The 17503-nt window shown below is 39.8% G+C and overlaps 1 protein-coding gene across 1 annotated transcript in view; it reads left to right on the top strand.

Annotated features, from left to right (window-relative positions):
- CAMKMT (calmodulin-lysine N-methyltransferase) overlaps positions 1 to 17503 on the top strand; it is a 470195-nt gene that overhangs the window by 346951 nt on the left and 105741 nt on the right. The window contains exon 4 of the mRNA XM_063443912.1: positions 12992 to 13052. Coding sequence (XP_063299982.1) covers positions 12992 to 13052 — 61 coding nt within the window. The remainder of the gene's footprint in view (positions 1 to 12991; positions 13053 to 17503) is intronic.

Genomic DNA, 17503 nt, shown 5'->3' on the forward strand with positions numbered 1-17503 from the left:
TGTTGTATAGGTATAATCTACAAATGTGGAACTTGCACAGGTTGTGCATGTATACCTGCACTCTTACTCAATGCTGTATCTTCCACGAGGCTAACAAGGCATTTGCCTTGGGCAGCACTTTCCAGGGGGAGGCAAAAAGTGCAGCTCCCAAACACTCCGGCAGATGACTTGTTAACCTTGTGTAACGGGGGCCCAAGAGCTGGCCCCCCTCGAGGTGGACAGCCATGTGTATTGTAGCAGTGCAGCGCTTATCTCTTGCTCTGTTCCTTTGTGTGCCCTACTGTGATGCCGGGAGCAGGAATATGACTTGATTCTGGCTCCAGCATCACTAAACGGCGTGCAAGGGAGCAGAGCAAGAATATAACAGTGTAGCGGAGCCCTAGCCCTAGCAGGGACTTTTTTCTGCTGGATCCACCAGAGTATAATCAGGACCAAGAAAAACTGCAAAGAAATATCCCACCTCCTCCCCAGCAACTGCAGGACACACAGTTCTTGGAGTATAACTGGCTTTATTCCTGCCAAACACGGCCTTTATACATCACTCCAAGCATGGGGTTTCTCTGTGCCTGAGAGATAATTGCCTGAGCAAAAGCTATAACTCAATTATCTCTCCGGCACAGAAAAATCGACAATATAAAAAAAAAATCAATTTTAATAACTTCAGAGCCCCACGAAAGTCATATCACTGAATAGCTTGGATCTGAGCGCACACTTTGGCGAAATATCACTCAGATCCCTTCATTGGTTCGGGAACGCCATTCGAATGAAGTTTTGACCAGTCGCCCACAAGGTGATGCCTCAAAACAGTTACAGAGAAAACAAGGTAACAACCGGTCATCTTTAGGGGGTTCTCACTCGAACACTGATTAATCCATTCCCTGGCTGTTAGGGTACAAATACTCCCCCTGTCCGGTAGTTTATGCCTCCAGAACGCCGTTCTCATAACTGTTCGGGACGTTGCATGGGCAGCGGTACCAGTTTCCTGGGTGTTCTCTGGGTTGCGCATCTGAAATTAGTTCCACGCAGTCTACGACAATGTACCGCTGCCCTTGTTCAGGAGACAAAATGGCCGCCAATTGTTTGAACACGTGCGTTCGGTTATACAAACGTCAGTTACACAGTGAAAGCACTTGAACTAATAACCAATTTGTGGTTAACAGCCAGGGGTGATCAGTGATTATGAAGTGTGAACAACAGGCCACACAGCGAGGGGGTTCGGTAAACGAACGGGGGTATAAGAAAAGCTGAACAAAGGGAATAAAAGTATTTTTGGGTTCTCCATTCCGCTACATACAGCTCCACGCAACTACCCACCCATCCAGCAGCCGTCTTTTTCAGTAGCCTGCCCTTCCAGCAGCCCTGCTGTGATGCCGGGAGCAGAATTATGATGTAATTCTGGCCCTGGCATCACTAAACTGCACGTTAGGGAGCAGAGAAAGAAGATTACAGCTCTTCACTCCTTCCACACATCCGCCCAGCAGCCTGCTGATTAGCCAGACTGGACCCCAAGGAAAGGATTCATTCCAGCTTTTCCAAAGGTAGGGAGGCTGGGTGGACATAAATTAAAATAAAAAAAAAAATTAAAAAATAATTTGGAGTGTATGAGAAAATGTGTCAGAGTGTGTCATATCAGTGAGAATGTGTGTCTCTGTGAGTGTGTGTGTGTGTGTGTGTGTCAGTATGTGCCAGATTGGCGAGTTCGTGTGTATGTCAGTGTGTTCTTCTGTCAGTGAGTGTATGTGTATCTGAGAGTGTGTGTCTGTCAGTGAAAGTGTGTGTTGGTTAAACAGTGTGTATGCCAGTGACTGTGTATCTGTCTGTCAGTGTATGTGTATCTGAGAGTGTGTGCCTGTCAGTGAAAGTGTGTGTTGGTTAAACAGTGTTATAGGTTATAGATAGTGTTATAGGTTATAGGCAGGGTTATTTAGTAAAGTGCTAATTCTCAGGAACTTATTTTCTCTATGGTGGAGTTCAGTTGATGGCTGCTGTTGGTTAAAGGTCTATATAAATCTGTTTACCCTTGATCTCCTATGAATTATATTTACTACATCATACAATGTTGCTACCACGATAACTCATTAATTGAGTTCAGTAAACTTGGGGATTGTAAGCGCAAATCATTAGGACCTACGTTTAGAATTCCTTCCAAATTTCTGTGAACTAAATTTCTTAATATCTAGCTAATTTTGGTTATAGGTGTCAAGAGACCTCATGCTTTCAGTTCTACACATAGTCATTGTTATTATTTTACCACTTGAACCTAATGTATGCATGCCATGAACCTTAGTAGCACGCATTAAATATTTATATGGTGTTTCTAACATAAACAGTGTCAGATTTTCTATGCTCTTCTGAAACAAGAGTTTATTCTAATCAGATAATATGAAAATGCATTTGTTAATTCCGACATCAGGTATCCCTCCATCTCTTGCTGTTGAGATTGCTAGTTGATCATGCTAAGATGCTTCCTTATCTATTATTGGATCGGAGAGAGAGAAGGATTAAGAATAATCTGACTTCTTAGTTAATGTGCAAATCATCTAAAAAGCTCAGCTCTGAATCGCCTACAACACTATACAGAACCAAAATAGTAATAACGTCTTAGAGCTTTTAATAGCGAAAAAAAAAAAAATATTGCATTAAAGTCTAAAGTGTTGTTGTACGTTCAGAATGTAAAGGTGCGATTTATATTGAAGTGGTTAATGACTGCTTTCAGACTTGTTTTGAAATTCTACATATTATTACAATGCCTGAAAGCGACTGCTTGTGGAATTACAAAATATACAGGATTCCTTTAATGCCTGTCTGATTTAGCTAGAATGTATTTTCTAAATGCCAAAATAGCTGTAGAATTGTATTGATTTATAATATAATGACTGTAATAATAATAATAAAAAAAATCAAGAAACCACTTAATTCTTTGAAGTTATTCAAATGAATCGCACTTTTAATAAGACGGAATGCACAAAGTATGTCTAATTGCTATAACTCTGTAATGCAAATTATATCATAAGCTGTTTTATTTTCAATTGTGTGTTTCTCTTATTGGAAAATTATATGTTTTTTTTTCATTTGAAGTAACAGGGAATATAATGTCGGGCAGATAGCACACATCTTTTTCAAGTATTACTGTAAGATTACCGTAAATTGGGTTGCTTAATGGGTTTACAATTAATTTTATAGCGATGGATAATATAGCTTTACGTTTTTGGACATTACAAATGGATATTAAAGGGGTCCGATGAAACTCCACTCTGCTGCTCAAACGGTTAAACAAGTTTTTGGACTATGGATGCAGCCAGAGTTTGCCTCCAAGCTCTCTGTTATGCGTTTACGATTTCCCAAAAAGGAAGAAAAATCTAAATAGTGTATCAAAAGAAATGGAGAAATTGTGGACATTTTCTGAAACCTGTAATAACACATTTTCAGATATGTCCGACATATCTTTGTTAAAATTAAACCAAGGATTGGTTTTGAACGAATGGTCCTATATCCTTACAGATTCTGTGGATGGATGCATCTAAGCTGCTTATTATATTGATGGGCTTTGGTACTCTGCAGAAAATGAAATCAGGCAGCTGCTTCTCCCATCAAAGCAAAAGGCAGACTGAGTTTTTGTAAAAAAGAGTGTTCATTTCTTCTATTGCCAAAATTCTTACACAAAACAAAAGAGCAGTTTTAGCACATTATTGCTTAACTAGACAAGAACAACTGACAGCAAGTGATAAGCATGTCTGTCTTTCACAACTGGTAATCATTTTGGAATAGATGTTTTAATATACTTGAATGTAAAATTTAGCAATTTACAGCTACAATGGTACGTGCATTTAAAAATCTAATTTGTTGTGTGCTCAGTGAACGTGGTCGTTGCAGAAGGCTTAAAATGTAGCTGTCACGCACAATGCATTTGGTATCCCAATACAATTTAACCTATAGATTGTGCAAGCACATGTACAAGTTTAATTGTATTATTTCGCTTATGGTTATTACGTCTAAGCTATCCGAAACTAGAAACATGGTTGCCAAATTGGATGCATGTGTATTTGTTTCCTCCCATAATCCTAAGTAAGGCTTCTCTTGGTGGTTGACATGAGCCTGATCGCAAGGCATTCTGGGATGCCACACTAGTGAGCAGTGATGTATTTTGGGTTTTTGCTGTCTTAGGCCAAGCTTGAGCGCCACCCAAATCTTAGAAATATAGACAGTATCACTGTATCAGTATATGTATATAATATGTGTAATTGTACTGCATTTAAATATATATGAATGCATACATTTACACATTATTCAGAGAAAACCTCACAAACACATACATATACCCTTACATCTGAATTCACATACATACATAAGTGCCTGTACATAAATGTATTCACACACATGCATGTTTAAGAAACTCTCCAAACACCAAAACCACTCGAGGGTGCTATAAGTGGCTATGGTGCCAAGAGTGGCCTGGTACCCTCCTAATGTAATGATTAGAAAATGCAACCAACTGCTATCTAGCTGTCCCATTTAATAAGTTGGCTTAATTCTAGTTACTGCTAGCTGGGCAAATTATTGCAGCCTGATTTTAAAAAATGGTATAAATGAAAATGAATGCTAAATGGAATCTATTAGACTTGCGCGTGGTTGGTTCAGCTGAATCGATTTGTTGGAAAGCAGCATTCATTCGGGTGATCCTAGATTCGTCTAAGTGGATGACGTTCGGACGAATTTCACTCACGCAATCATGGCAGGAAAAAAAAATTCTGATGAACTCAGAGGTGCCAAAATTGGGGCCCAACAGTGTATTGCAATATATATACATAATTTAAGTAATATAAGTAACCAATAGAGTGGGGAAAAAAAGTAGCAGTAAAAATTGTATATCTTCTATAACGTTTTTTGCCGCTCCTCCTTTTCCCCCCTCTATTGGTTTACTTGGTTTGTGAATAAAATCAATACTCTGTGACAGCCAGCCATGTTTTTTCCCATCAATCACCTCTTTTTTTGGTGCCACAAATAGAACATTTTTTCTTTGTTTTGTGATACGTCCATATGATGCTTTGGAATTCCGGTTCGGACGACCCACAGATTTTTCCAAAATTCGGATGAAATCAAATGCACAAGTCTAACGTTTACTAGCATCATTACTTACCAGCTGTTATGCAGAAAAAAAGTATGACTGCAAAAACTCCCTAGCTAAAAAAACAACAACATGGAAACTGAGACTCTGGTTCATATTTAAATGGTTACTCCAACCAAATAAGTGGTTTAAGAAAACACTGTTTTAGGTCAGAGTGACCCTTTGTAGCCTGGTTTCCCCTCCAAAAAAATGAAAAAGAAAAAAGCTAAATCTCCTTTTGCAGCACAGTAAAACTCAGAGACATGACGTGTAAGCTTATAGGAAAATATTGAGTACACTGCTTTCCTATGGGAAGCTTGGATGCGTGCGGCTCAGGAGGTGCATTGGATTGGGCCATGCCTGACCTCGCGGGAGGCAGAGAGGTGAGCAGTGTACTGGAAACGGCTAAGTAAATCCTTTAATTCATCTTTATGGTACGGGGGAGAGGGCACATATGAAGAACTAGGGATGGGAGGGCTATAGTGTTACAATTTTGTATTCCTAATGCTACACTGTTCTTTTAAAGCAAAAATGCATTTTTACCCACACATATAATGTGAAAATAACTATACATTAGGGGCCCAGTTTAGCAATACGCATTGGGTGGCCCTAAGTGCATGGGCCACATAATTGCCCTCCTTAGCGTGTGTGACCCAGTGCAGCTGCTTACCCTCTGTATAAAAATCCACCAGTTTAACAGTGGTGAAAAAAGGGGCATTCTTGCCCCTCTTTTTATATACGTGTATTACATATATGCGCCACATTTTTATAAACATCATACACCACGTTTTCTTTAAAAAAAAAAAAAAAAAAAAAAATAAACTACCCACATTGTGTTCATAACCTGCCTGCCCCTTCCCTGGCTGTTAGAGTGCAATAATAAAGTTTATCCTTCAAAACATGCTGTGCCATGGGAAGAAACTGTGTCACAATTTCCAGTCTTTCTGCAGAGAGGTAGAGGTACATAATGGTGCTTGTAGAGAAATTAATTTCTCTACTACTGATCTGCTACTATCTCCAATGCAGGAGTGAATGCTACATGCACAAGTTGAAAAAAAAAATGAATATTCTTGTATACGTTACCTTATATACCTCAATATACATATTTACACCATACCAGGGACTTGTGATACATCAATTATAAAAACGTTTGCATCTATTCTGTTTTCATAGATGAAGATGTAGTTAAAACAAGGATTCTGCAAGGTTTCAAGGGCTATTTTCGACTAGTATTCTCAAAAACAGCAGAATATATCCTTTAGCTTTCAAGTGATATATATTTCTCAATGTACACTTTTGTGTATTGTATGATTTTGTTGAATTTTTGGAGTTTCACATTTGCCTTAAATTGTCTTTTGCATTTTTTTTTACCATATATCTAAAGAATAACCTAAATCACCCCCCACATATCTAGCAACCTGTGACAAGTCCATAAAATATCGATCTGTATATACTGCTTACTAATAGATACTCAAAGCTAAATAATGTAAGTGTTCGTGTTTATGTTCCTGCAAGTATCTTACTTACATACAATGCTGAAAACATTAGAAAAAAATATTAATTGCTGCTTGTGATTGGCATGACTCGATATGGAACATTTAATAACAGTGTTTGATTTCCTTCTAAGAAGTGTAAACATTTGCCTTATGGCTAGTGATCGTAAAAAAAATGTAAATGCTAAAAATAACACCATTTTTTGTGTTTAACTGAAATTACCTTTATCAATAGTTATGTTTGAGAAAAACCTTTCGTACATGCTTATAAATAAAATCTATAGTTCTTCAATAAACTGACCCACAATAATAATAAAAAACACTATCACAGCATTACAAACAGGGCCGGTGCAAGGATTTTTGACTACACAGGCGAATATGCATTTTCTAGGGACTAGGGCTTTAGTTTAGGGAAGATAGGAGTAGTATTGGGGAATAGGGGCAGTATTGTGGAGGATTGGGGCCCTTTCATGATGGGGGCTGGGGCCGTATTGTCGTAGATTGATTCTTTAGTATGGGGACAGAGCCCATATTGTGGGGGATTGATTCTTTAGTGTGGGGGGGGGGGGGGGGGGAGGTATTATAGGGGATTGGGGCATTAGTGTTAGGGTTAGGAACAGTATTGTGGGGGGTGGGGCTTTAGTGTGGTGGGATATGGACAGTGTTGTGTGGGACAGGGCATTAGTGAGGGGATAGGAACAGTATTGCGGGGGATTGAGTCTATGGTGGGGGGGAGATAGGAACAGTATTATGGGATCTGAAGCTATGGTGGGGGGGATCGGAACAGTATTGCGGGGTTTGGAGCTTTAGTGGGGGACTGGGGCTATGTTGGGGGTTAGGAACAGTATGTAGGGGTCAGGAGCGGTATTGTGGGAGGTAGAGCAGCATTGTGTGGGACTGGGGCTATGGTGTGGGGGGATTGGAACAGTTTTGAGGGACAGGGCAGCATTATGGGGGACTGGGGCTATTGTGGGGGAAGGGACACACACACACACACTCTCTCTCTCTCTCTCTCTCTTCCACCTAGTCTCCCTACCTTTTGGAGACCTGGAGTGGATCCACAGCCTGGGGTCCAGTGGGCTGCCGCAGTGCTCCTCTGAGTGAGCTCTGATCCAGATTTGCATTTCCTGTATAGCTCCCTCGCACGCCCTAGTCCTGGGAGCTGGAATATGACGTCATGCACTGAGTTTCCACTAAACTCAGTGCATCCACTACACCCCAGGGTCCAGGGGCACAGACCTTGAGCTGTATAAGGGCCCCAAAATTTGTGATAGCAGCCGAGTCTGATCCACAGCAACAAATATTTGCTGAGCAGCTCAGAAAATTACTGCATGCACTCACTATGGTTTGCAAAGTCATGAACAGGACTGCATATAAACTGGTAGCCATGTTGTGGCAGTAATAGCTTATAGAGCAGTTCCACTCATCCTTTGTTATTATTGAAACTGCAGCTGGAGGATATACCAGAATGAGATGCCGTAATGGTGGAACCTGTTCTTGTTTCGTCTACCGATACTTGCTGTGCAGCGGTTTTTATCTTTAAAGGTACAATTCTTTTTTTTTTCTTTTCCTATTTTTAACATATTAATAATGGAACCCAACCCCAACTTGTAGCATCCTTTAATTTGTCCCACCATTTTTATTTTATTTTTTGTGAACGAAGCACAGATGAGGTATCATGCACTTGAGCATATGCATAGAGGAATGTTAGCTCGGAAAGTGTCACATTGTAGCACAATTTCTTCAAATACATTCATGATAAGACATTCTAACACTTTTATTCAATCTCTTTAGAATACATGGCCATCAATGGCTAGAATCATTTGAAACCACAATTTATTAGATTAGACAAAGAAGGGCTTGGTTTAGCTAAATAATTTTGAATAAAAACATAACATTTAAAAAAAAAAGCTGGCATGTTGTATCATATGTATTGTTTAAAAATAGTATGGCCTCTCTATCTTATGTATCTTACTTTGTCAAATAAAGTTTATAAGTACTGTGTTAATTGTTCCATAAATAAATGATGCTGTTTTTGAACTAATAATAATATATTATAAATAATGTTAGAGATGTAATACAAATATAGGTTTTTTATAGTTTGAGCCCAGTTTCAGGTAAAATATGAGGGCTGCTTGTTTTTTAGATAAAGTTTGTGTAATATATATGTATATTTTAATATACAATACAGTTTTAAAGTTGATTCTAAAAACAATAGGAAAAATGGCCGTATATAGCAATATGGCTATATCAAAAGAAATGAATGTCAATTTCTTCTGCTTGTCCAAAAAAGTTTTAGTATTTAAATGGAAAAATCAAGAGTATTGTTTGCCCATTTTTGCCTAATCTATCATTATATGCATTTGCAGATTTTCAAAGAAATGAACACAACAGAGGTAGTTGCAGGGCTGTGTTTAAAACTTGGGTCACACACGGATCAAATGAATATAGTCATCAACATATTGGGCTTTTATATACTGCAGCTTTGAGAACAATAACCAAAATGCACTTATCTTCATTTGTGTGTTGGGTGATAAGATGTTCTTTTTGATATATGGGTGTTTTGTAATTATTCCCTTGTGCAAACAATTGTGCTCCACTAGCCTGAGCTGTTGTTGGAATTCAAATGCTATGTAAATGTAGGTCTTGCAACTACCAACATCCAACTCCAGCCTCCAAAATGCTGTCAGTTTAGCGCTGGTGTAGAGAATCAAATCTGTAACAAAGGCACCAAATAGACATCACCAAACTGCAGTTTTATAGAAGCAGCCAGTAATGTATTAATATTGGATGGCTTGTAAACCCATCTTCGTATCCCTAATTTAAAACTCTGAGGTTACTATGACGATGTCCTACAGCTTGGCTGGCCAAAACCCTCAAATCAAGCACTTTTTGTTCGACCATGTTTCTATATCGGCTGGTTAGAAAAGTGCTAATGACACTGCATTAGATCTTGAACAGTATATGTGGAACTGCACTCACGCCCACAAAACTGAGCCAGGGTGCTTGCTGAGCCGGAATCAAACACCAGATTTCCAAACATTAGTAAAATAATAGGGGTCCAGGCACCCCTTGGTTCAAGACAGGCACTTTATTGAGAACCACAACAACAACGTTTCGATCCCAAAAGGTCTTTGTCTAGCTTGACAAAGCCCTTTTGGGGTTGAAACGTTGCTGTTGTGGTTCTCAATAAAGTGCCTGTCTTGAACCAATGAGTGCCTGGACCCCTATTATTTTACTGCATTAGATCTGGGAATCTCAGGCTCAAATCCCAATCAAACCACTTTACCTTTAAGTGCCCTTGTGCAAGACACCTGATAATATATATTTCCTACCTCAAATCTTCATAGATTATTAGCGCCTTCAAACTGGGCTCTCCTTTATATAATTGTAAAGCCTTGCGGAATATGTTGGCGCTATGCAAGTGCTTGTAATTACAATAAGAGACTATCGTTTAAGAAGGAAGCAATGAAACAGTGCGTAATAGCTATGAATAGGCTTGTAGGATATCACATATTCCATATTCCTATTTATATTCATTTATGGATGTCTAATGGGTTTAAAAGAACAGGTTCTAGAAGAAGAGAGCATTAATTATAGTTTAAAGGATCACTATAGGGTCAGAACACAAACATGTATTCCTGACCCTATAGTGTTAAAACCACAATCTAGCCCCCCTGGCCCCTCATGCCTCCATAAATATAGCAACATCTTACTGTATTCAAGCCTGAAGCTGTAACTCTGCATGCTGTTAGACTCAGAAACTCAGAAAACAGTCTGCTGACATCATCAGAAGTGGTAGCCTGATCCAATTACAATTCTTCCCCATAGGATTGGCTAAGACTGACAAAGAGGAAGATCAGGGGCAGAGCCAGCATGATTCAAACAGAGCCCTGGCCAATCAGCGTCTCCTCATAGAGATGAATTGAATCAATTAATCTCTATGAGGAAAGTTCTGTGTCTGCATGCAGAGGGAGGATATACTGAATGTTTGGATGCATTTTAGGCAGCCATGACCCAGGAAGGATCTCTAACAGCCATCTGAGGAGTGGCCAGGGACGTTATCACTAGGCTGTAATGTAAACACTGCATTTTCTCTGAAAAGACAGTGTTTACAGCAAAAAGCCTGAAGGTAATGATTCTACTCACCAGAACAAATTCAATAAGCTGTAGTTGTTCTGGTGACTCTAGTGTCCTTTTAACCCCTTAAGGACCAAACTTCTGGAATAAAAGGGAATCATGACACACATGTCATCTGTCCTTAAGGGGTTAAAACAGATATTTTTTCATAGAATTCCATTAAAATTAACAGCTAACCCATGTAACAACAATGTATTGCTAAGTTACATTCGGTTGGGCTTGTGGAAGCATGACTGAAATGTACAGATATTCATTTAAACATGCAGTCCTAGCAGTTAGACACTGACTTTGAGTTGAGTAAAGCCTTCAACTGTCAGCAAGTTAGCCGGATGACCCTGTTGTTCTACAGAGCTCTTATTTTAATTTAAAGACTATATTGCATAGGAGATACGTTAAAGCATGTACATTCTAATTATAATCATAATTCTATCTAAAATAATTAAAATATGCCTTGCTCATTGACGATCTGTCCATTGCCTAGAAAGTAGTCTTTAGTACTCTGAAAGACACTGCTTTCTGCTGGTCTATCTCTCTGGGTCCAGGGGAGTATTTATCCCAGCATATCAAAGCTCATGTCAAATTGAAGAATAACAATTTGCAATAGCCTTTCATTTCTTGCTAACCTACCAGGACGAGAGACTCCTACTTTCTTGAATTATTACAGAAATGATAAGTTCTTATTGAGAGCTTTGGATAATTCTATTTCTTCTATTCCTACCACAATCTAATATTTGGCAGTAAGTTGGCATTTGTAAGCTATAACTTAAAGTCAACCAGTTCAGAAGTCCATATTGGACCTTATAATTCAGGTTCACTGAGTATATTTCTCTACAGTAGCATATTTTCAGTGAGTCAGCGCACGTAACCAGGTATAGGCAACCCCTAGCTCTTTCAGCTGCTTTCAGTTCCTTTACTCCAAATTACATTTCTCAAATAACTGCGTTTTGTTTTGCGTTAGTCCACGTAAAATCCTACTCACTTTCCACATTGTTTTCCAGCACTATTTCATCTAGTGGAAAAACTACATTTTTTCTGCTGGAGCCCATTTTGTATAGAGACTGTAAGTGCCCTCCTCCCACTTACTTCACAGTACATATAACTTTGTCTGCATTCTAGCCACTAAAGGGCATTTCCTGCCCCCTAATGGTGTTATATGTATGTATATATATATATATATCTTGTGTATTGCTTATTATATAGATATATATATATATTTTTTATTCTATGTGTATATTTATGTGATAATTAAGTGATTTTATTTATTACAATTTGGGAAACCTGTCTGACAACCCAGGCAGAAAGTCCATATAATTTCATTTGCAAGCCCTATATTTAACCTTGTAACTTTCCAAAACACCATAAAACCTGTATATGGGGGGTACTATGATTGTTTCAAACCAGTAAAAAAAGTGTCACGACAATATCATCAGTGAAAGTGCCGTTTGTGTGTGAAAAATGCAAAAAAAAAAAATGAATACTAAATTTGGCCAGGGTTTGTGACTAAGTGGCTTCTAAATAAAATTGGACATACCCTATTTTTAAACCCAGGGTTGTCTACTTTTGCAAATGTTATGCCATGATGGGGTTAATTTCAGTCCTGAGCTGCGATACGGTCTCAAAGGCAAGATAACTAATCTGGCAAATTTCATTGTGTAAAACTGAAAATGGAAAATACTTATAATTGACCCTGTAAGTTTCCAAAACCCCATAAAACCTGTACATGGGTGGTACTGTTGGACTCATAAGACATTGCTGAACACAAATATGTGTATTTTTTTGCAGTAAACGCTAACAGTATTATGACATTCACAGTTAAATTGCCATGTAGAACAAAGAAAATAATAACAATTCTTCTTTTTTAGATTTTATTCATATAAAATTATGTTCAATATTTAATAATTTGATGTCAAATGAAATCCCTGTTTCTTCTGAACAAAGTGATGGGTGCACTTAATATGAAAGGTGCAGTACAGTTGAGCAGACATATAGAGCAAATTAAAGGTTTTATTTACATTTTGTTTTGATCAGAACGTGTACAGTTGCCTCCGTTCACGTGGATGGATGACAAATAAATGGACCATTGATTTCCTTTCTTTATCAAATTGAGTCTTATATATGGAATTAAGATTCCAAATGCTGTCTTTTTGTGGCTTCCATAAGGTGAAAAATGTTGCATGAATGTAATATTTCAATGAAAAGTCTTTTTCATGCAACATGTATTAATCATGTATATGCCGCGTGTATTCTCTTCCAGGTATCTGGCCTTCTGAAGAAGTTTTGGCATACTACTGTTTGAAAAACAAAGACTTGTTCAGGTAAAACTCGAAAGTTAAATAAGAGCATTAGGTGTGTATGACTGTGACATAAATATATACAACAATGGATGGCACTTTTGGGTCTTCTTTAAAATTACAACAACTTTTATTGGTGGTCAAAGTTCCAGTTTACATAAACTATATAATCTATAAAGGAAAAAAGAAAATAGTGTGACATTGTTAAGTTCTATAACACTGGTGATGATATTGCACTCACAAAAGTAAGTGGATTGCAGGCACCTAAAGGTTTCTTTTGAGGATGGAGCCTTCTGTTCTTTTCTCTTATCCCATTAAATACATAGAAGAGATTTAAGAATCCTTTTTGCGCCATCCCAAACCGCCATCAGCCAATCGGTAATGGCTGCTTGATCGTAATCACCTGCGCTGATATAATGGAGGCTTTGTGTCCCAAGCCTCAATTTCATGCTAATTATATTCAGCAATTTCAAGCCTCAATCTTGTGCTAAAGAAGTCCTGTCATGGGACGAAACGCGTAGGGCTGGGAGAACCATTAAGTGACTCTAATTTTTGTTTATTTTAAGGGAATTTTATTTTATGTTTGTTTATTAACTTAATACTGGATTTCTGGCTGCAATTATTGTGTTCTGGCTCCGGAGGATTTCCATATTCACTATCCTGAGTCCGAAAATCAACATTATGATGTGCAAGACTAAGAGATCCATCTTGTGAGTGTATTTCAGATATAAAAGTTGCTAAAACTTTTTTTTTTTATATAAATTCTTTATTTGTGACAGTTTTTCAGTTTTTGTTGTCAACATGAAAGAAAGTTACAGAACGGAGAAACAGAGGTGTTGGGTAAAATAGGTTACATTGCAATGCAAGACAGTATCATTATGCAAACCACATAACAAATGAAACCTTCCTGTGTACACTGTATTGGTCGGTGGCTGATATCAGGTGCCAAAGAACCAGGCTGGGGTGTGATGATGGTTGTTGTTCGGCATGCTTTTGATAGTGCTTTATCATTGGGGGCCCGGTGGGGGTAGACTTGTTGAGTGTGGGAGCATGGGTTTGCTATCTGAATTTAACCACCGTTTGACATGATAGCAGGCTCAGGGAAGGGTAAATGTGTGTATTGTTAGCTTAAGGGGTTATAGTGGTTCGGTCGCTAGGGCTATACAATTTAGTGAGCAGTGGGTTGGGAACCCAGAGCCCCTGGGTCCCGTAGCGGGTGGTTTAGCTAGTGTTATCATTGAAAGATGGTTTTGGGTTTGCTGCATCCAGTGAGGCATGTGTATATGTGGGTGATTGTAGTTTGGTGGTTGAGTAGGGGGCCAGAAGGACGGGAGAAGGAAAGTTACTGGTGGGGGGTCTAGGTAGGACTCTTAGGGAAGAATAGAGAGGTAGGAGGAGGGGGGGGGGACAGGGAGAGAGAAAAAAAAAGGAACAATAGAGTGGGGTGGTCCTCGAGGTTGAGGATTTCACCGAGGTACTCCCTCCCGCCTAGCCCCTTCCAGGAAGGGGGATTTAGGAGGAGATTGGGAATTTGAATATTCAGGGTTCCCATATTTTATCGAAATATTTAGTTGTGTAATGTATAAGAGCAGAGAGTTTGTCCATTTTCATGGCGTCTTTTATTTTACATTTTACTAAGTCAAGGGAAGGGGTGTCAGGGCTTCCCCATTTCTCTGTGATTTCCCTTCTCGTGGCTAGTGCTAGTTTGGCTATTAATTTGTTTTAGGCTCGCGGAGTATTCCTGAGGGGTCTAGAAAGGAGCCACAACCATGGGTCCATCGGGATGTCTGTGTGCAGTACCTGTGTTGCGAGCCGTGATACATGTTGCCATAATGTTGCTACTTGAGTGCATTCCCACCAAAGGTGGATGTATGTGCCTTTGTTTCTGCACCCTTTCCAGCAAAGTCGTGGTCTGATTTCATCATTTGTTTTAGGCGAAGTGGGGTGAGGTACCATCTTAGAAGTGTTTTATATGCTTTTTCCTTGTGGTTTACACATATCGAGATCATTGCTGTGGCCTCCCATATGGCTATCCAATCTTTGGGGTCTCCAGTGGGGTCTATATCCCTCTCCCAGGAGCTTTCCTGTGTATTCCGGGTGATGAGAGAGTATATCGTGGAGATCTGTCCCTTTTGGATAGGATACTTGATGCACGATTTTTCAAGAGGTGTTAGGGGGTGGTTCTCGCTCGCTTATAAGTAGGTTCACTGATAAAGCTCCAAATTTCAATGTGTCGAAAGAAATCATGGGTTGCAAATGGGGTGTGTTGTGGGAGGTCTGAAAATGGTATAAGCTGTCTGTTCCTGTAGAATTGGTGAATTCGGGTCAAGTCGTTTTCCTCGAAGTGTATGAAATCTCTAGGCTTCATACCGGGAGCACATTTCGTGTTTCGGAGGATAGGTGTGAGTGGGGAAGGGTGTGATATGAGGTTGCATTTAATCATCACCTTATCCTATATCTTAATCTATGTGAGAAGTGCTGGGGAGATGGAGGGAATAGGGGGTCTAGCATGTTTTGGGAGCCAGAAATATAAGGATGGGAAGTCCCTCTCGAAGACGGTGTGCTCTAAGTCTACCCAATGTTGAAAGCCGCATGCGGCATGAAGATTCAGTGTTTGGGCTAGTTGTGCGGCGTAAAAGTATTGGGTGAAGTTAGGTAATCCGAGCCCACCACCTTTGTTCGGTACGTAAAGTGTGTGGCGTGTAATCCTGGCCCTTTTGTTGGCCCATATGAATCTATCTATGTTAGTTTGTAGCCTTATGAAGTCGAATGTCAAGACGGGTATCGGGAGTGCTTGGAAGAGGTACAAGAACCTCAGTAAGAGATTCATTTTTATGGAGGCCAAATGGCCTAGCCAAGAAATTGACATGTCTTTCCATTTCTCTAGATCCCGTGTGGCTTTGTCGAGCAGGGGCGTATAGTTGTGGCTGTAGGTTTGTGTCAGGTCGGCGGGGAGTATGGTGCCTAGGTATTTAATGGTAGAGGTCTGGATGTTAAACGGGTTTAGTGTTTGTAGGGCGTTGAGTGTCGGGTGTATTGTCTATGTGTATTGGTAGGACTTCGTTTTTGTCAATATTAAGTTTGTAGCCGGAAACTGCGGCGTAGTTGTCTAATGCGGTTATAAGGAGTGAGATTGTGCGTAGTGGGTCAGTTACCATTAGGAGTAAGTCGTCTGCATAGATAGTATACTATTTTGTATATTTCGCCATGAATGTTCAAGCTGCGTACGCCATTATGACCCCGGAGGAGTTGGAGGAGCGGTTCAAGGGATAAGGCAAACAGGATCGAGGAGAGGGGATAGCCTTGACGCATTCCATTGAGTATTCAGAAAGATGGTGAGTGTGAGGAATGGAGAAGGAGATTGGCTGTGGGGAGGAGTAAAGCATGCGCAGAAAATCAATAAAGGATTGTGGGAGTCCAAATTTTTGGAGGGTCAGGAAGAGAAAGGGACATAGCAGTCTATCAAAAGCTTTGTCGGCGTCGAGGGAGAGGATCAGGGTGGGGTCTGTCGATAGAGTACCAGATTAGGTTGAACATACGTCTGGTGTTGTCGCTAGCCTGTTTGTTTGGCATATACCCCACTTGGTCCTGGTGAATAAGTTTTGATAGGAGGGGATTAAGTCTCTCTGCCATGACTTTTGTGAACAACTTGATGTTATGCCTGCGAGACCGATTATTCTGTTCTTCCATGCCGTCCTCCATGTGGACAATCCGGTCCTGCATAGTGAAGATCTCTTGTTCTTGGGCCTGAGATTTCTGGGTAAGGCCTGAGATATGTCCTGTTCGGCCTGTGAAGTGCGCGATGTAAGCGCCTCGAGGTCGTCCTTTAGGCCCGAGATTTGTTTTTCGAATTCCACCGCCGTGTAGGCCTTGATGTCCGCGGATGTTTCCATGAGTAATTTCCTCAGGTTGCCCATGGTGAGAGGGGACATCACTGTCCTCTGTGTCAGAGTCTGATATAGGTGGGCCCTGGGGTAAAGATGGCCGCCCCTGTTCTGAGTTGCGGAACATCGTGGCCACCGATGGCGGGAGTTCCTTCTGCTTCTTGTTGCCTCCCATGGTGGCAAGTCAATGAGGTTGCATGTGCAATAATTTTCACTGATGGAGGCAGATTATATGCTCAGGGGAGAGGGAGCTCAGGACTCACGCGTCCATCTTCATCGGTGGTCAGGCTCCACCCCTCAAAGTTGTTAAAACTTTTAAACTGGTACACTATGTTTGTATTTCTCCCTCTCTCTTCTATGTATTTAATGGGATAAGAGAAAAGAACAGAAGGCTACATCGTAAAATATACCTTGTGCCTGCAATCAATGTACTTGTGTGAGTGCAATATCATCATCAGAGTTTTATAGAACATTAACAATATCACACTATTTTCTTTTTTATTTTATAGGTTGTATATTTTATGTATTTATGAACAAGATAGGAGGAATCATCTTACAATATTAATATTTTTAACTTAAAGGGTAATATTA

This window comes from Pelobates fuscus, chromosome 2 (genome assembly GCF_036172605.1).
Source record: "Pelobates fuscus isolate aPelFus1 chromosome 2, aPelFus1.pri, whole genome shotgun sequence".
Lineage (NCBI taxonomy): Eukaryota > Metazoa > Chordata > Amphibia > Anura > Pelobatidae > Pelobates > Pelobates fuscus.